Here is a 20,574-nt window from a genome sequence, read left to right as displayed (position 1 = left end):
ATTCCAATGTGGGCCACTTTCTTCTTATACGCCGCAATGCGACTTAGTCTGAATAGCCAGATCGGAATTCAGGAGACTTTTACGTCGGTCCAACTGGACATACTCTCACGCTGACGGGGAGGAAAGATAACAACGAGGGAGGATTTCCAGACAGGAAATTTCCAGGCAGGGTAGCCAGACAACAAACCTGTCGCACTCCATTTTTATCCCTGTTGTCTATAGCAGCAGGCATCCAATCGTAACTATAGGGACAAGCTTATGGCGTTACAAGGAATTACTGGTGCAAGGAGATTAGCAAATTAATTAACCTCTTTTTGTTCATTTGTTGGTGTTCATTATTTGTGGAATATTTAATTTGTTTCCTAATTTTTTAATTTGTTTCCTAATTTCTGGCCTCCACTGCAGATTAATATGAGCATTAACTTTAGGCTAGTGGCTATTACTGTTGACTCCATTTTGATTGTTTACCTCTAGATGAGAGGGCTCTGTGAAGCTCTGTTCAGTGCACAGGTCAGTTTCGGGGCCCGATCTGTTTAGACTAATGGGTAATTACACGGGTCACATTAAAGAAAAACAAACATTTTAAACTGCCTTAAAAAAGGTCAGATTTGTGTGTGTGTGTGTGTGTGTGTGTGTGTGTGTGTGTGTGTGTGTGTGTGTGTGTGTGTGTGTGAGTGTGAGAGAGAGAGGGTGGGGGGAGGAGAGAAAGAGAAACAGTATGAAAGATACACTAAAGAGAAAAGCCTCACCATCCTTCTTCTTACTGAGGTGAGAGTGGACCCTGTGTTCTCCTATCAAGCATAATAAGAATCATTCACAGCTCACTTTAACTCAGCTCAGTTCAAAGGCATTTTTGCTGACACTTTCTTTATACATGAGGACATGTTCGGGCACTATAATCTATTCCCTGAGGATGTAGCTCAGTATGGAAAGTGTCTGGCCCCTAAACTGTGTTGACTGCTTAGAGAGAAAAAAACAGAACATCTGTGTGATGAACAGTATTGCATCACCACAGGAAAAATGTTCAGAATGCCAATGAGACAATTACTATCTTTATAAAGAAAGACCTGATTCTTTCATGCTCAGTTCCAGATTAATAAACATGTGAAGCACACTAAGCATTGTGTACATCCGATAGAGGACAAATCTATGCTGTGCTCTATATATCTGAGGGGACCTATTCGGGCTAGCATGACCTCATCTCTAGCCTCTTCTTCATAGTCTCACTTTTTTTGGTCCTCTCTCTTCGGAGCAGTTCAACTTCATTTCCTTGGATGGTGTTTGGGATTTTCTGGTCTGAGATTATCCGGTCTAGAGTGTTTCAGCCTTAATGGAACACTACTGTAGAAATAAGGCCCTCTGTGTTTGTGGTACCTGTGGAGATTGAGGTCTCTAGTTTTTCATATACTCACTTCCCTGCTGTGGGGTCAGGAGGATGAGGGTTAATTGGGGGGAATGAGCATTTGTGTGTGTACATGCAGTTGGACAGCTGGGCATGGAGACAAGATGCCCTAGATTATAGATTGCCAAAGGATGCCACTCTCAGTGTGAGAACATTGTGTTTTGAGCTCTCAGAACTTCCTTCATCCCACATCCATCCCTCCTTTTCATTTGACTGTTTCACTCTCTTCACCGTGTTCGTCTTTACCTTCTCTCTCACTTTCATCCTGGCAGTGATGAGGATGCATTGCATTAGAGGCAACATGACAAGGTTAGAAGATGTGTTTTGTGCTTAGAACTCTGTTGAGAGACATTTACTGTTGAGGTCTTATATACTGGAGAAAAGCCCCTTCTAATGCATTGTTGCTACGTCTCTGTGCTCCCACGCTGAAAGAAAAATAGCTATTCTTTTGGTTTTGAGAATCTGCTCCCACGAAAGGCAGGAGATGAATAATCATGAGGGCCCTTAGGGATAGATCTCTGCCTCTCTTCTTTTCTCACACCTAAAAATAAAGGGCAAATAAAACAAGATAAAACAAATACAAATTTTTTTGAAAAGATACCAATTGTGTGAGGTCTGCATCCTCCATCCTGTGTGAACCTCGTTAACACGGTGTGAACGTACTGCTGTGCTCATCCCCACATGCATATTCTTCAACGTGTAGCTGAGCATCAGAGAGGCTGCAGTCAGGCAGGGCAAATTGTCACGCTCCAATCGGATCTGAACACACTACTGAGAATCACAGAGAATCAGCAATGCCTTTTTTGCTACATCACTTGCATTACTCAGAGAAGACAATGTGCAATGTTAATCAGGGCCAAAAGACAGAGCAAAAAGAGACACCAAGTTTGAGCGTAGGGTCTTGTAACTGTGTGTAAAGCGTGTGTCAGTGGCTGCCATGAGACTATGCGAAGCAGTGAAGAAGTGCACTGAGAGTGTTTGCATTTTCTGCAAGAGCATGATTTGATCTGTTGAGGAAGTGCATAAATGTACACTGCTGGTGCTGTGTGTGGAAAGAGCAATGGGCTGTTCATCCCCCATCAATCCACTTACAGACATCAGCTATTAGAGTGCAGGTTTGTAGCAGAAAAATCGATAATACATCACTCTGTATGTATAAACACTGCAAGAGAGTGACCCCATCAATATTTCAGCTCTCTGTTGTACTGTTCAAATATCATACTCAACAGCACGCCCACATGCTCACACGCACATGCTCGCTCACTCACTCACCTAAACACAAACAGCAACCCCCCCAACCCCCCCCCCCCCCACACACACACACACACACATGCTCTTAACGCTTACGGCGCTGGACAGTGCGCCTAACGCACATTCGTCTCTCTGCAGCTGTTAGACGGATGAAAGGAGAATGTGAAAGGAGTTGCGCTCGAGGCGGTTTCGTTTACATTCAGCAGCCTCTGCGCGCCGCATCTTTAACTCTCCTTGCGTGAGATGAAACGGGGAGACGCATTCATAGCGTTTGAGTCGCACGCCCCACACGACCGGGTGCTCATCGACTCTCCGGTTTTTTACCCGATGCTCCCCTCCTTTGACTCTCAGCATGGAAAATTTGGAGGTTTCATCTGATCAGAAAATATAGTGACTTAGTGAATTAATGCGCTCCTGTCTCCGTTGCACTGCAGCAAGTAAACAAAGAAACACTGCGTGATCTTTTGCTTATTGCTTCTGTTTTATGAGTCACACGGGTTTGCAATGTATCCCACAGTAATAATGAAATAAATGAAAAGTATCATCAATTTATTGCCATTATGTTGTTCAGACCTCACCGCTCATGCTGTGGGATTAGTCATTGACGTGGATGTGCAATTAGCAGTCAGAGTTAGTACACGCGGACTATGCACCTTGTGTGTCTGCAGGCACTTTTCCCATGAGTGGCAGATCATGGGTGGGGCACTTCTGATGAGGTGAGCAGATTATTGCCGTGGCAACCTTACCTCTTCTATATTCCCAAAGTCTTGATGAGCCAGTACCACCTAACGAACAATCTAGAGCGTTCAGCCTAACGGAACGTCGTTACAACCATAGTCTCCCCTTTTACAATTCAGGAACTGGCACAGCTGGTTTTTCATGCCGAAGACAACGGGTTAGGTCCAGGTTACAGTTTAGACCTGAGTGGAGAGTCACGGCTAACATAGCTGCGAGTGTAACTCACGAGCGCCACTATGTGGCCCAATTGTTTTATTATGGGGTTGAGTTGCCTAATGAGTTTACTTTGAAGGAGCGATCTGATACAAATGCATACAAATTTTCAGTTTTTAGTAAAAAAGATTTTATTTCCCTGCAACACCAACTTTACATGCATAGAGGGTCAGAGGATGTATTACACTTATTGAGAACAGCCAAAATATTAAATATTAAACGTGCAAAAAGTATGATTTGGTTAAATTTGAATCGTTGTTATTCAGTATGATTTAATCAGTATGACGATATAACTTATCATTTGCATTCATTTAAAGCTGATTAACATAGTGTTCTGGTTTTGTTTATAATGTGACCTGGACTTTGCTTTGCCTTATCATATCTGCAAGAACTCAGATTGTGATTTCTATAATATCAGGCCATGCTTATGAGTTTCAGAGGATTTCACCCACTGCACATTTAAATTTGGAATCCACTGGAACTACAGGTACTGCTGTCTGACACACCAGGCAGGTCAGTGTGAAGGAAGCAAGGCTACACAAACCAGCACTAGATTTGAAACAAATGAGCTGCCAGTCATGGTATGCAGATATAAAGCAGTCATATACCATTGACCATTTAAAACTTTTCCTACTTCAAGACTTCCAAAATCACCTCTCTTTACAACCGGATGAAATATGTTCAAGGGGAACTACCGACAGGCGAGGTATAATGAGGCACTAGCTCTTGGTCCTAGGATTTGGTACTGTACATGTCCTAAGCCAAAAGCAGGACTGCTACTGTGGAAATATGACAAGCACACAATAAAAGAAAGTATGATAACTGGTTTAAATAAGAATTAACCAGTTAGTTCTGTCGGGAAGGGGACTGTATCATTAATGAACATGAAAAAATAATCAATCTGTTGTAGAAACTGAAGTCGAAGAGAGGCCTTGAAGTATTAAGATTCTGCGTAATATAATATCACCTGAATAAGTCACTGATTTAAAAAAAAACAATGTTTCAGATTAAGGTTATTATTCAAAAGGACATGAAACAATACCATTGCAAATACAGCTGCTGATCTACAATTCAGTTTCTTATGAAACTGCATAATTCAAGTTAATTGTAGGTTGAGAATATGTACCCTTTCATATAAGTTGCTGTGCGAATTGATGCATCAAAATGTCCCATGCATGAAAAACAGAGTGTAGCTGACATCTTTTTTGCAGTACATAGCCTTCATGCGTGATTACTGAAATATTTAGCCTGCAAATGTCTTGAGTCCGTTATGATCATTTAGTATCGCAGTGATACTAAATGAGATAAAAGAAATAGTTGCTAATAAATAACGCCTTTGTAATTCAAAGTTCAGTGCAGTAGGAAGACATTGTTTCTTTACATCTTAGATTAAATACAGTAATATCCATATATAAGAAATGTGACAGGTAACGAAAGGGTTTCAATACAGAGGTTCATGAAATTAAGAAAACAAAATGAAGAATCCAGCACAACCCTCTAGAGAATATACACAGTGCTGGAGAGATAGTACGTATAGCTACATATGTACAAAAATAAGAACCATCATAAGATATGCACACATTGTATTTTGAGAAAATGTATTCTGTTCCATTTCATATTCAATATTACAGTATGAATGCAGAATAATGCTAATTGCCATAACACTGTTCATCTTTTATCTATAAATATGTTTCAATTTACCTGCCATATAATGTCTAATTATCATTAAATAAGATATTGCAATATGTTTCAGGTGAAAAAAAGTGGCCTGTGTTTTATAAAGAGCCAAACAATGGTGTAATTCAGCGTTTGTCAGTCTCCAGGACCTAACAGAAGGGCTACATTTTTCTCTAACATGGCTCCTAATATATAGCAGGTGTTCAGCATGCGTAATGGTTTGGTTCAGGTGTGCTGGGCACTGGGAAAGAACTGTGCACCGTCGCGTAAGCCATGAGGACTGAGTTGAGACACACTGGTGAAAGCATATCAACAATATACAGTACGGCAGTTATAGATTCATTATCATGCATAATTAAACAGTATAGTTTCAGAAAGACATTTTCCAGCTTTTAAATTAGTACTCAGAGCAAGTACAAAATCACTTTAAATTGGCAGCATCTTAAAACCACAAAACATGAGATTATGCTGCTTCACTGCGCAAATTTCAATGAAAATCTTTTATATAATGCAATCTGTTTAGCATGTGCTAACATGCACATATATGTTTGCATTTATTGCATTGCATTTGTTTAGACTTTAAGGGGAACTTTTTCAAACTACATCTTATAAATTATATTAGTTGGATTGCTTGACTTTTGTTAATCTAAATTTGAAATATTTTAATATGCTTTCTGCTGGCAGGCAATTCAACTGAGATAGATGAACAACCAAGCAATTTTTGATTCTGACCAATTAGTTGGCAATAAACATGTAAAAGAAGGAACTTAAATATTTCTATAGAAACTATACAAACTGCATATCTTATTGCAATTCGGAGATTGAGACTTTGACTGAAGTATGTAAAGCTCTACTGGAAAACAAAGGCCACATATTTCCGACATAAAATTGTACCATTTTAGCTACGAACAGTCCAAATACCCTGCACAGTAACATGAGCAGGAGAGCCACACTACATGCAGACACATGTAGTGTCCACATAACCCCATGGTGAGATGAAAGTGCACAGACAGCCCCCAACCCAAAACAGAGCTGGAACACGTGGAAGATTGCGCATATACACCCGTCTCCATCAACCACAAAAACACACGCGCACACACAAACACACACACACTGAGCCGCTGTGCTAGAAGTACAGATAGTAGGTCCAGTAGAGCAGGTTGATGAAGATGAAGGAGAGGGGAAAGCTGAGGCGTGCATAGTTATCGATGTAGTGTGGGTTCTCCACATGGCAGCAGTTCAGCATGCAGGCAACGCGCCGCGCCACCAACAGAGATCTGCCGCAGGTGCTCCGGGGCGGGGACGACGGCTTCTCCTCTTTTCTGGGGGCGGAGCTGCCGGTGCTGCCGGCACGGGACAGCATCTCCTCCCGCCTTCGCACCCGCAGGGCCTGGCTGCCGATAGACGTGACGATACCGTTCATTTCGTCCTCGCGGTCCTGCATCTCCTGTCCGTACTGGACAGCATGGCAAGAGAGAGACAGAAGAGAGCTCAGTGCACTTGAGTCGAGGACGTTTTTCAAACAGAAAGAAAAGTGGCTTTATCAGCAGAGTTAAGGCTGCACTTACAGAGGCCACTACTGTGCATCATCCTCTGGAATGATGGTGATGATGATGATGAAGAGGAAGATGGTGATCAAGATGATGGCAGTGAAACTGTTACCAGAAATGTCAGCTTTTGTAATGATGGCCAAGATGATAATGCTGCAAGTACAAAAAATGCTTTGCATTGCACAGAAAAAAAAAGTATGTACACAGATGAAAGGGAGTAGCATTGGATTTGTTGTTGATAAAGATTAGGGCTTACCATGTATGCGTTGGCAGCATTTGGCTGGTGCAGGGTGCAGAAATGGGCCACAGCATACTCTATGAGAGCACCGAAGATGAAGCTGAAACAGATGCCCAGGTAGACGTCGATGGCTTTGATGAAGCAATTAGCATTGGGCAGAGAGGTGCGTGCCCCCATCATCAGAGTGGTCATAGTCAGCACTGTGGTCACCCCTTCAGAAAGACACACATGGCCAGAACATAGAGGATCTTTCAGGAACAAAGCAGCCCCAGACAAATCCCTTTAGTGTACAAAAAGAAATGTAGCACAAACTTGTAAACCTGAATGGAATGACCGAGCAAAGCATGCGTAGTAACACAGACGTGGAAATAGCCGGACTGGTTTAGTAAAAAGCACATGGTGGGTTTTTCTGTATATACCTATGCAGATGCGAGCAGGGACTGAGGACTGGCTGATCCAAAAAGAGACCCAGGACAGAACCACCAGGGCACTGGATGGCACGTATGTCTCCAAAATGAAGTAAAGGATACTACGCCTCAGCTGGAAATGGAAGATCAGCTTTGGGTAGTTACCTACAAACACGTGGCACAATCAGTTAGTTGGTGTGTGCACGTACCTGTGCGTACACACGTGCACTCTATGGGATAGGGACGCATGTGTGTGGAGACATACCAGTCTCGTAGACGGCTTCTGACTCTGAGGTGTAGTAATCCTCTAGGGTGTACTGGGCCAACTGTAGAGTATCAAGTCCGCTAACGGACTGGTTCCCACGAGTCAATAAACACCACATCCTTCACATTATAACCCCCTATGGGGAAAAAGAAGCACAGCATCAATTAGAAAGTCATTATCAACTCATCATTCCTGTGCTGAGAGACTCCGTGCGCCCTGCTATGGATAATGGCATTGTGAATTTACCACTGAATGAAATCAGTCAACATTGATGCACCTTTTATAGGTTAGACACACCCATAACTCAATATTATTGTATAAACACTAACTTCACTGACAGCAGTAAGACACAGTCGGCATGCCCGTCACGTTGGTCCACCGCAAGAGGGCACTGTACACTCATGCATGGCACTGCAGGTATGTCTCCTAATCGCATGGACTCTCCTAACACTAATGGTCTGGCAGTAAAGAAATGCTTTTTCCTGAATTCTGCCTATAAAACATGTGAAAACCCCCCAGGCCAGAGCATATTGTACAGGAAGAAACGCATACATAATTGACGCGTGAAGAGGGAAGCAATGTTGGCATGCTTGATGTTTTTGGAGTGCTGCTCTGTATTTATCTCTTTAGCATATATCATGTTGCACTGGCTGCTGTTAAACCACTGAGCCCTCTAAAAGGTGAGCAGAGTCGCATAGGGGTAGCATGAAACAGCGTAGCATGGCCGGTGTCGAATTGGGGTTGGGAGTTTTGGAGCCTGTGGTGATGTGTGTGTTTGTGTTCAGTGCGTGGTCAGTGGTATTGCTTTGTATCGAATCTGCAGAATTCTGACAAGTGTTAAGCACATGCCTCCAGAGCACAGAGGCGGAGGATGGAGAATAAGCCCCTGTTGAAAATGAATGCATGCTAGTGTGTTAATGTGATTACAGTAACTGCTTGCCTGTATGTGTGTGTGTGTGTGTGTGTGTGTGTGTGTGTGTGTATGTGTGTACGTGTGACTGCGTGCATATGGGTAAAATTCTGCATCGTGATGAAATTCTTTCAGTTTATGTGATGTTAATGGGGCTATGCTTATAAATAGTGACACGAATTAAATGTCACCAGTTTAGGGAAATTAGCCTTATCAAGCCTGTATGCTTAATGCAAGGCAACGCAGTATCGTGCCATCATTGGTTCTCAGTGGCAGTCGGAGGGAAAGCAGAGAGTCCATTCCAATCTGGAGCCCATACACACAACTGCAATCTGTTCTGCTAGTCCCAGTTCAAAGGAAGTCTATGAGAAGCCCAGGGCCATATAATATCACCACTCTATCATACTGGTAGTGAATAAGCTCTGAACTGATAAAAGAATTTCCTGCAGAGAGTAAGTGAAATCCTGGTCTCAAGAATATATGAGGTTCTCCATCAAAAATGTTAAATAAAGCTAAGCAAATATTTTCTTTTTATTCTTCCCAAAACCAGTTGGGCCAGTGTGTTTCAGTGAACATTCCGTTTTTGGGGCTTACAGCTCTCCAGCTGAAGTGTACAAGTTTGTTTGTCCATGGGGTACTTGGTCAGGTCCATACTGCAGGCCACAGTGGTGGTGATTCTGCATAGAGGATAGGTCAGAAGAGGACAAAAAGAAAAGATACACTGAGAAATGCAGAAAAAGTGAGACAATGAGAGCGAGCGACAGACAAACACACAATTTCTGCTACTCTGGCAATCAGATAATGAAATTCCGTCCTGTTTAATGGGATTTTCCAGCTTAATCCTGCATGCCATGTGCTGGCTGCGTAAACAATCTCTGTGTAGCACACCCTGCCCTGTCCTCATCCCTGTCCTTCTCATCCTGCCTCACTGGCCCTGCCTCACCTGCCTCACTGCTTTTATTCCCACTTCTCACTTCCACTGGCACTCTATCCTTCAATTCCTTTCAGTAAATCCTTCTCTTCCTTTCTTATCCCTGCTACCCGCTTCCTTGCTTCCTTACTCCAGGCCTCAGCTCACATTTTTTCCCAACAAGAGGGCGACAGCCTCGCTTAGACATGGTGAGAGACATTTAAGAACCTCAGGGCATAGAGCACGGTCCCATTGGGGAAGATCCTGATTAGTCTGTTTTCCACAGTGATGTCATGCAGAAAGGACTTCTTGGAGTCCACGATGAACGTGTCAGGGACCCAGAGCAGCTCGACCAGCCTGCCGTCCAAACTCAGACTCTTGTTGCCTTCAAAGCACAGGCGCTCATCTGTCCAGCGCTGACGCAGGAAGATAGTGGCCGTGTAGTCCTAGAGGACCGCACACACACACACACACACACAAATAAACATGCTCAAAACCACTTCTCTACCATCGGTTAGCTGAAGAATGGAATGGGGAGAATGAGTGACATTAGTGCCTATTAGTGTGGCATGATAGTCAGGGCTAGGTGCGTCAGTTCTAGCATCTCCAAAATGGCCATCTTTCTGAATTTGTGAAACAATGTGAACAATTTGTGAAACAATGTGAAAACCAAGACCTGCTAGTGACTGGTTGTCCTGCAAATTAATATAAATTAAGTTGAGCAACAAACAGGCAAATCAAATTTCACCATTTAATGTATCACTTAACCACTGAAAACCATGTCAGGTGCAGCTGTTGTCACTGACCAAGATCAAAGGACATTTTTATTGTGCACAGGAGTGTAAAATGTGGACTACTGGGGAATGGAAAAAGTAGCTTGATGGTGTGGGGAATGTCTCCCTGCCACAAATTAGGTCCCGTGATATCCACTGAAGAATATACAGATGCCGGATGTGTTGTGCTAGAATCATAGTATAACTGAGCATGGCATATTGTTGCTGACCAGGTTAATGCCTTATAATGCAGCCACTGGGATAGACGCCACCAGCATGATGATGCATCATGTCAAAGGTTACGTGTCCTCGTGAAACAACTGTAGGAACACAATAGTGAGTTTCCACTGCTGCAGCAGTCTGCACAGCCACCAGATCTCAGCCCACAGAACATGTTTAGGTTGAGTTGAAAAGGGCAGTTTGCAGCAATCTATTTTGCAGATACAGTGCAATGTAATCATTTCTGTATATTACAGCATTCCAGCACAGCACATCTTGTTCAATCCAGGGTGAGTTTAAACTGTTGTGATGGCCAAGCGAAGTAAACATGCTGCTGGGTAGATGTACCTAAATGAATGTCCTTTCTTAAAGCAGTAACATACACTGAGGCACATACAGCTCTACAGTAAATATAATATTTACTCTTAAGGTGAGTGGCATCTTTTATAAGTTGTCAAATTGTTCATATCTCACCATGTTGATCTCTGATATAGTGTCTATGCTGGCGATGTCCAAACTCATGCCGACCGTAACAGGCCCATCTGCAGGAGAGACAGACCCAGAGAAGCAGAAATAGCATCAGGCTGAAGTGTGCATGTGTGCTCTAGTGTACATGCTTTACTAGAAGGTACTACATTGTCCCCTGCCTGCAAAACATCTACAGAGCAAACCAAATTCTGTCTGCTTCAGCAGTTATTGCTGAAACACACTTTAACAGCCTTGGAATTTATAGATGAACTTGTTACTTGATCATGAGGTATAAATGTAAGAGGCTGGCTTGCATACTGCCGAATAAAGGCCTCAGGTACTTGTTGTATCCCTTCATCAGGTTCTGAATTGTAGGAGGAAGGACCTCTTCAGCACAGGAGACTGGGCTCTCCAAGATCCTATAAACAGAATATAGAACATACTCATTACTGCATTTTCTCTCCTTGCTGAGCAATTAGACATGAACATGCGAGTGGTCATAAGTCTGCCTTGAACTGACACATATTGTATTATTTCCAAAAAATATTTCTTCTTTATGTAAGTGTATTTTGAACCATGCGTGCTTTAGTTCTGTGTGTCTGGGGCTGAACTCTTTCCAGTGGAGTTCAGTGTAGTCAGTCTGCTAGCTTTGGATGCGATTCCACTTTAAAGCGACTGGTGCTCCAGAGAATAACACTACATGCAAAAAGCACTTACACAAGAAATGACTTTGCCTTAAAAAGAAAAGAACAAGGCATTCACTTGTCTGTAGGGGCCTTCTGATGGCCTCTTTTGCATGGGAAATATCACAATGGCCAATCAACTGCAGCATCCACTATTCAGCTCTGGCTCTCCCCAACAGCTCTGCTGTATCTCCTCTGGCCTAGAATGTTTCTCTCTCTCTCTCTCTCTCTCTCTCTCTCTCTCTCTCTCTCTCTCTCTCTCTGTCATTCTTTCTCTCTCTTTGAATGAGACAAAATAAACAACCATGCTCCAGAGCCACACAATTATTCTTATGATAAAATATTGTAATTAGTTGAGTAAAGACAATAAGATTAATAATGAACTCTGCAGCCACTACAAAATTACTCCTTCGCAACATAAGTTTTGGCCACAGCCACAAGTATGGACAAAAGCAACACTGATCACAAGTATTCTCTTAACTTTGTAGAATATTGCAATTATTTTCTCATTTACTTTTTAAACTGTAGGTGCGCCAAACTTCTGTGCATCAGTGTCTGTGGATTAAAGAGTCCATTTCACTATTTCACAAGATCTGCCAACAAAGTTCTTTCTTCTATTGCTTCTTTACAGAGAAATCTAGGCACCATGGGTTCTAAAAACATAATCAGTTAATTGGTGCTGCTTTCCCTTCTTATTATGTTACCTGTTTCCAGGTATTTGTGATCTCTATCCCACGTATATGATTCACCCCCACTTATTGCATGATTGTCTTTATTATTATTATGATACTGCCATGGGACATAGTCCATACAGACGTTCTGCAATGCACATTGTTACCTTTCTTCATCACTTAAAGTTTTCAACATTATTTTACAATTGTTATATTTAGCAAAACTTCTGGGTAGAGATGTGCTGTATAAATTATGCATTAACCTTGTTTTCAGGGGTAATTCTACAACTGCAATCTAAAAATATATTATTTAATAATTACAATATGATTATGGAGGTTAGTGCTGACTTCATTTGGATGTATTATGAGATTTACAGTTTTAATTCTATTTTAGTGTTTTCTCACCAAACCTGTGTTGAAAAAGAAAAAGCCCAGTGCCTTTACCCCAGATGATAATGGGGTTCAATAATCCGTCTCACAGAGCAGTGGCTCTCCTGTCTAAGCTCAGATACATGCGAATAGTTGATGGACATAACCACAAGTTGCATATTTGCCTTTTAATCAAAACATTTTTACAATTCTTTACAATTTTCTTTTTTAATTATTCAGTTTATTATATAGGCTGAAAAAGGCATACAAAAAACCTGACCTGTTGTATGAGTGAGTGAATCTTGGATAATTTGTTTATGATCTGAGCTGACAAGAATGCTAGTTAAAGGTGGTGGTTGCTACCTGCTACCTGACAAACATCTGCATGAGCAGTGTCACCCATTCACACACTCTGAGTCAGCGCCATCTTGCTCTTGGCCATACTAACAGTTCATCTATTTGAATGGAAATGACAAACTAAGTTATGTGTTTCTTATTCATTGCCCATGTCTTCCCCTGATGGATCAGCATCTATCCGTGATAATTGCAAAATAATTTTGTGGACTTAAAAAAAAGTTACATCTGCAGGGAGTTACAGTGTATGGATCTCATCGGAGACTCATTAGGCAGAAAGTATGTAAACGAGTGAAAGGGGTGGGACTTTTTTCCAGCTCATAATCTCCAGAGTCAAACTGAACAGAACTCAAGGTTCCAACATACCGAGAATCATTCAGACAGTAAGCTTTGAGAATTCAAGGCTCACACATCTCTCATTCCTTATCCCATACTCCTTGACTTTCAGACAGCATAACTCTATGTCTCTGGTGTTTAGACTAACTGACGTGTGTGTGTGGTGTGTGTGTGTGTGTGTGTGTGTGTGTGTGTGTGTGTATGTGTGTGAGCTGTCTTTGTGGGCTAAGTCCTCTGGTTGCCTACAGGCAGCTCAACTCTAAACCAGACCAGCTACATTTCCAGCTCAAATTATTCACCACCACCCCCAATCCCCTCTCTCCCCCATTTCCCGTCTTTCCATCTGAGACAGCCTCCTCTCAGCCAAACCCCACTGAGACCAAAGAAACATGTCTCTCAATATACTGCTGTCTTTGAGTCTCAAAATGGTAGCCAACTCTGTCCTGCACAGATATGAATGCAGAATATATCACTTATCAGACATCCTGACCAAGAATGGTAGGTTAGAACATGGCACTTAAAAGTACAGCCAGCAATGGCCGAGACTAAACCCTAAATCCTTATAAATGGCAAGTTTTGTGACAATATGATGTAAGCTTGCTATGGCGTTTTCTCTCTATAATTTAAAGATGGAAAACTGCTTATGATGAATAAATAAAATGTTCTGGGAAAAGCTTGGTTCTACTGCACCCACTCCCTATCCTGCACTATAAAAGTTCTGCTCTCTGACTTATCAGACATTTTGAGGATTTTGCTCAGAGGAAACTTCATTTACTGTGATAATTCCTGCTGATTTATCAAAACAATGCAAACATTTTCTGTGGCATGTCTAAGCATGCACATATGATCTTTAATAAGAACAGTGACCTTCAGACTTCGGTTAGTCTGCGAGGTGATTTGTGCAGTCTCCAGTTGCTTTTGAAAAACCCTCAGATGATCTCATACATACAAGACTTTTTGTTACAAAAATGTGCCTCCACACTCTACTGCTGTTTAAAAATTAAATATAATTTTTAAAAATAAAGCACAATGTACTATTTAACATCTCCTGAGATTTGGAAAAATATTCATCACACAAACTGTTTCTTGGGCTTATGCAGCTTTTTGACTCCCAAAGGAAACCACATGAAACACGTGAATTACATCAGACAGCTGCTGAAATGAATCTGAAACACTTGGAGTCAAATAATAAGAGGGCAGAATCTATCAACTATTGCTTAGAATATCGATCCAGTAACAAGAAACCTATTTGATGTCACTACATACCAAAGTACTAATGCATGGCCCTTGAGAAACACTAGTGCACACTGAACTGTACATGCCTCTTTACTCAATAAATGTTCACCTTTTTAAAAGGTCCCTCCTTCCCTGGTATAAATGAAGTCTTTTACCCTGGGCTAGACTGGCCATGTCTGTGAGTAAAGGGCGGCAGGTTCTCTGTGCATGTTCACTGGAGCGTTCTGGTCGTCTTGACTCTCCGACTTGCAGGAGACGAGGGAAGGGAACACAGGTCCACAGATGGCGAGGCAGACTGGAACCGCTGTTTCCCCCTCGAACCTGCTTTGATCTTTGATTTCAAGAGAAGACTGGTAATCCATAAAACACACGGAGCACAGAGCAAGCTACAGAGCTTCCCTGGTCAAAGTAGAAGGTCCAGGTCCACTTGTGTTTAGTCTACCATCAAAAAGCCACCTCAAGAAGCCCTGATAAGTCACACAAATCGCAAGGCCAACCAATAAATCAGTGTACCTAGCAATGCCGGGGTATCTATACTAGTGTTGGGGCGTTGGTTAATGTAGCTTTACATGGGAGGATAAGACTGACCAGGCAGAGATAAGAAGGGACTCTATATGAGGGCAGTTTTTCAACTGTGCCCACGCACATGTTTGCACTGTGGCACAGCCCTTCACGCTCCCCAAAAAAGTACTCACGGATTAGCTGTAATTCCATCCAACCATCACGACACCGTTTATCAGGCCCACATAATCCTTTGTGAATGGAGATTTAAGGCAGCTGTGCTTTCACTTACTGACAAGGCAGGAAAAACTAAATTACACCCTCTCCTTGGCAATATGTCACCATGGGTTTCGTTTCAGTTTCAGGTTTTCTGTTAGCACAGTCAAGTGCAGTGTTTAAATCTGCTAACCCATTGTGTTAAAAATAATTTAAAAAAAAAACACACATACATGTAAGAGAGACACATGAACCCAAGGAGGCTTAGAAAATACCTTTTAGCCGATAAAGACAATGCAAAAATAAACTGATTAACAACTTATGTTAATTAAATTGTCATAAGCTATGTTCTTTGTGAGATAAGTGCACGATGAAACAGTGGTGGTCCGAAAGGGCTTTCAGAGCCACTTACCTACTAATGATGAGAATGAAGACCAGGGCACTTGGGGGGCTGCATGAAGACATGGCTGCTGGAGTCTCGGGCGTCTATCTAGGGGCAGAAAGAAAAGGCAAAAGAAATGGCTCTTCAGGTTGGGCAGTGACTCATAATGTGCAGTGATAAGGAGGCAGGGGGCATTTAGTAGGACTCTTATAGAAAGGCATTTAACCAGTTGATCTTAGTGCCACTAGAGGCTGTGTTTTATACATCATATTGCCTAATGACTGGTCCTAGGAAACAGCGTAGCAGGGGAAATTGTTATCATAAATCATCTAAGCACTAAGACTGCGGAAGTACATATCTTATTTTATTTTTTTATCAAATAACATTTGAATAACCTTATAGAAACATACCAATAATGACCTTCCTGTAGCTGCCTGTTTAACCAGTTTAATCTGAAAACTTAATGAGTCACTTGTAAAAATGAACATTGTCCCTGAAAGCAAAATTTACAGAGTGCTGATTTATTTTCCCGATGTATTTATTTTATACAGCATTATTTTTTAATTGCAACCCATTATTTCTAATTGCAACCCATTATTTAATACTGAGTGTAACCCAATCGATATAGCTATGCCTCATGTCTATTGCCCATACATAATCTGCAAGAGCAACGCATAAGAGAATGAGTATACTGAGAGGAACTTCATACAACAGAGATACTTACATACGAAATAGAGATACTTCATACAAAATGTAAAATATAACATGTCACATGACCTGTTACGGCGACATGTATGTATTTAAGTGGATTTCTTTAATGGGCTACTGCTGACAGCCATAGTTCTAGCATGTCTTTCATTGGACATGGTGTAGGGGAAGGGGGACCGTTTATATTGGATATCGGACTCCCAAGGCACAGCCTCTGGTGAGCATCTCAGTGAAGCATTTCTTCTTTGTCTCAGCTGAATGAAGATGTACCTGTAGGATTTTCAACTCACTGCTTTGACTAAGACAGAAAAGGGGGGAAGACTTATGACTGGTACCTGACACCAACAAAAATAACATGGCAGTGAACAATATAAACCTTGATGAACCCTGAATTTCCTCACATAGACATTTCCCTACATGTCCACGGTTGCTATTTTAAACTAAGGTGCCGGGTTTTTTCTTCAATTCTCTGCTCAGTCCACAGCACCAGGATAATATATGTGCAGCTGTGTGCCAGACAACAGACAGCCCACATAGGGCTAGACTATGCACCAAAATCACTTTATTGGCATCTTCGCATCCAGTGATGGGCATTGCTCAAGTTGGATCTGGATTAAATGACAAAGTGAAAAGACCTGCACCATAAGTCATGGTGTCTAAGACGCTCCAAATTATTATTATTATTTACATTTATATACACATTTATATATATATATATATATATATATATATATATATATATATATATATATATATATATATATATATATATATATATATATATATATATATATATATATGTATGTATGTATTATTTACATTCTCAGACGAAACCACACAGCCCCCTGGGGGACTGCACCAGGTGCAGAGGGAGGAGGTTAAGACCAGGACAGAGCACCAACCAACACTGGACATACATGCACACATTCACAGGTCACATTCATACAGAACAATTTAGAATATCCAATCAACCTATCCTCCATGTTTTTGGAATGCAGGAGGAAACCGGAGACCCCCATGGGTAACCCTCAGAGACACAGGGAGAACATGCAAACTCCACCCAGATAGGGGCTCCAATCCAAGACCGTAGTGCTGAGAAGCAAACGTGTTAACCACCAAGCAACAGTGCTGCCCTAAACTTCACATACTTTGGGGACAAGACCATCTACCACTATCTGAAACTCATGGACACATGGATAACAAATGTTTCTTTCTGTTGTACACCTTCCCAAGTCAGCCACACTTGGCTTTCTTTGTGCACACACACACTGGCACACACAAGCTCCATGAAGCCAGGATGCTTTTCCCAAATGCCTAAGAGCATTGTCAAAGCTGCCTGCTCACTGAGTCATCCCACAATGACTGTCTCATCTCCAAGTTTGGAGCTTTTGATTTGATTATTTCATTATTTATTATTTTAGGCTACAGGCTCTGTGTACCCACCAGGCTTTGTACATCATGGAGTTTGCAGGAGACAGCAGTGGTCTGATCAAGAATCACCAAACACATAACAAATGGGCAGAGCAAACCTTGCCATTGCACATCACATTTGTGTGCATCTGTGCATGTGCAGATAGAGATTTCAGTGACATCAAGCACCATGGGAATATAATTCTGACCTACAAAAATGCGTACTACTGTGCATATAGAAGCCTCTGATGTTAAATAAAACCTACAAATCCAATAATTATGCTGAAGGGTAATTCCTTTAAGGCTGACACATCCCTGGAGAGAGTGATTATGCTTATCTTAAAATAAACACAGCTGTGTGATTGTCTTCCCTGATTTGTTCTCCTTGTGCTGGAACAAGCATCATCTGCCCTGGTCCAAACGTCTACTGTTTGCCCCGTTCCAAGGTCCCACTAACATGACGTAATGACAGGCCAGCATCCTCTGGACCAGAAACAGAGGTGTCTCTCATTAACAGTGACGTTTGACATCTGCAAGGCAGCAGACAGAGGAGCTGACCCGAGGGCAGGGCAGAGCACATTGCTACTCTCATGAACCATCGCAGGCCTCCCTGACTTGCTGAGTTACACAGCTCAGCCACCTGGCACTGGCCACACACACACATTTAAACTACCTTGTTCATTGTCTCCAGCTTTCATATTCAGTTAGTCAACCTGTTTCAACATTGCATCGTTTGTCTCTAAATAAATTAGCCTTTGTGTTTTGTTTAGTGGAGGTTTCCTCTTTGCAGCATACAGTTGCCTTCACAAGACTGGCAATACAGACACTGAGAATCTAGGTTAGAATGAATGCCTAAGGTTCATAAGTCTCTCTCTAGCACTGTATCCAATTACCTTAAGGTTACATCCTATGGCAAGCATCAAAATATGTTCCTCATGCCCTCAGAATTTATTAAATTAATCATTCCAGTAAAATGCTTATCAGATTTGAACTCTTTAAATTGAAATGGCTTCTCTTTGCCTTATACAATTCAAAACATGATCTACAAACCATCTACTACCACTTGAGCAAATGCTGCAAAGAGCTTTTTAAACCACACTACTCATATATCTCTTTGATGCAACATCAATGGCCTCAACTCTGAGAGAAAAGGGGGAATAATGCATACCTAAAGCATTGGTATATGATCTATTGGCCCTTATGTCTGGATTTTTAAGTTCCAGTGGCTCAAAAAATAACTTTTTGCAAGGTAAACAGCAACAACTGTATGAGGCAGTTAAGAAAGAATGAGAGAAAGGCTGTAGGAAGGTCAACATGAAGGTTTGGGGTCACCTCTCCATTTAAACATGCGAAGAAAAGAAAGGCAAATATCACATTGTCACCCACGTTACCGCCTGACGCTATCACTCAGGTGGGAGCCTCTCTGTACTATGTAAGCTTACCTTCAAAACTCTATTTTAAACAAACTGAATAGCGCATCTTAATTATTTACATTTGAAAACTCCACAGTACACTCACATCTTAAATTCATACTAGAAGATAGAAATTTGTCTTAAAAGTTTCCCCATATTGTTGACAGGAAGACAGAACACGTGCTTCTATAGAAAAACGGGATGGCCTATAGGGCAAGCGCAAAAATGATTAAAATATTTTTGTTTGTGTTTGCTTGCAATTTTCCATAAACATTAAAAGCGTTCATCGTTAGCATTTGAGTCATAGTGACAGCAAACACCCAGAGTAAGACACAAGAACACATTAAGCCTATCATCTAAATGACGCCTTCCACACCCCGTCATCGGCAGCACTTTGTACGGTTTACTGAAGCTCTCGCTCCTACACCTGTTGTCTTTCCCGCCTTTTGGCGAATCACTCGAGGACATCAAAATAGCTTTCATTCTAACAACTTATGCCTATATACGGCGTAAACATGAAATATGCATGCATGAAAAAGAAATAAAAGTAAAGGCGCTCTCGTCTCTGCGGTTTTATGTGTTACATAAAGTACGAGATATGTACAGGCTACGGGCTGCGCTACAGTAAACCAAAAATATTACGCATTCCCTTTAGTATCCACAGATCAATTGCGTAAACATTTTATTACACCTCAGACGCACACAGTATCGGCCAATGCAAGACCGGATAAAAATAAATCAATCGATTTTAAAAAGAATCCAGCGGGCGTCTGCAGAATAGCCTGTCGTCCGTTCGTTGTAGCGAAGTGTTTATAGAAGCGGGAAACTTACATGCCATGGGCTACATACATCATATTATCAATATTATCAAGTGCAAAACATAATTACTACTTACATTTTACAGCCGTTTACCCGTTTGCATGTCTATACTGAACCCAGCTGCCGAGAAGACGGAATCATTCATCTAAATATAATGACTGCGTTGTTGGTTCAGTATCTAGTATTAATTACAACAACAATTTCCGTTGTTTTCCTTGAAAAAAACTCTGTTGTACAGATGCACAGCCAGTAACTACTGGTTGCGTGTCTCGTAAACTCGGTGAAGAATTCGTGAGCTTTGCGCACGGATTGAGAACGCATCAGTCCTAGACAAGCCTCAAACAGCTGCTGACTGACGTAGGGCGAGAACGATCTTTATTCCAGTACAATGAAATAAATGCGAGTTTACCAAGCATTTAAAGTGCTTTCAAACAGAAACGCTTCGTGTTTTCTCTC

The 20,574-nt window shown here is 41.6% G+C and overlaps 1 protein-coding gene across 1 annotated transcript; it reads right to left on the bottom strand.

Moving 5' to 3' along the window:
* Positions 1-3,749: 3,749 nt before the first annotated feature.
* On the bottom strand, positions 3,750-20,458 carry gabrz (gamma-aminobutyric acid type A receptor subunit zeta). Its single transcript, XM_027020658.2, is given in 11 exon segments — positions 3,750-6,737; positions 7,088-7,281; positions 7,489-7,641; positions 7,742-7,845; positions 7,847-7,877; positions 9,246-9,328; positions 9,790-10,007; positions 11,028-11,095; positions 11,340-11,440; positions 15,800-15,877; positions 20,195-20,458. Coding segments are annotated over 10 exon segments (1,335 nt in total). The 5' UTR covers positions 15,853-15,877; positions 20,195-20,458; the 3' UTR covers positions 3,750-6,407.
* Positions 20,459-20,574: the final 116 nt, after the last annotated feature.

This window comes from Electrophorus electricus, chromosome 14, assembly GCF_013358815.1.
Source record: "Electrophorus electricus isolate fEleEle1 chromosome 14, fEleEle1.pri, whole genome shotgun sequence".
NCBI classification, from domain to species: Eukaryota; Metazoa; Chordata; class Actinopteri; order Gymnotiformes; family Gymnotidae; genus Electrophorus; species Electrophorus electricus.
Note: the sequence above shows the minus strand (reverse complement) of the source record. Positions and strands in the feature narration are given on the sequence as shown.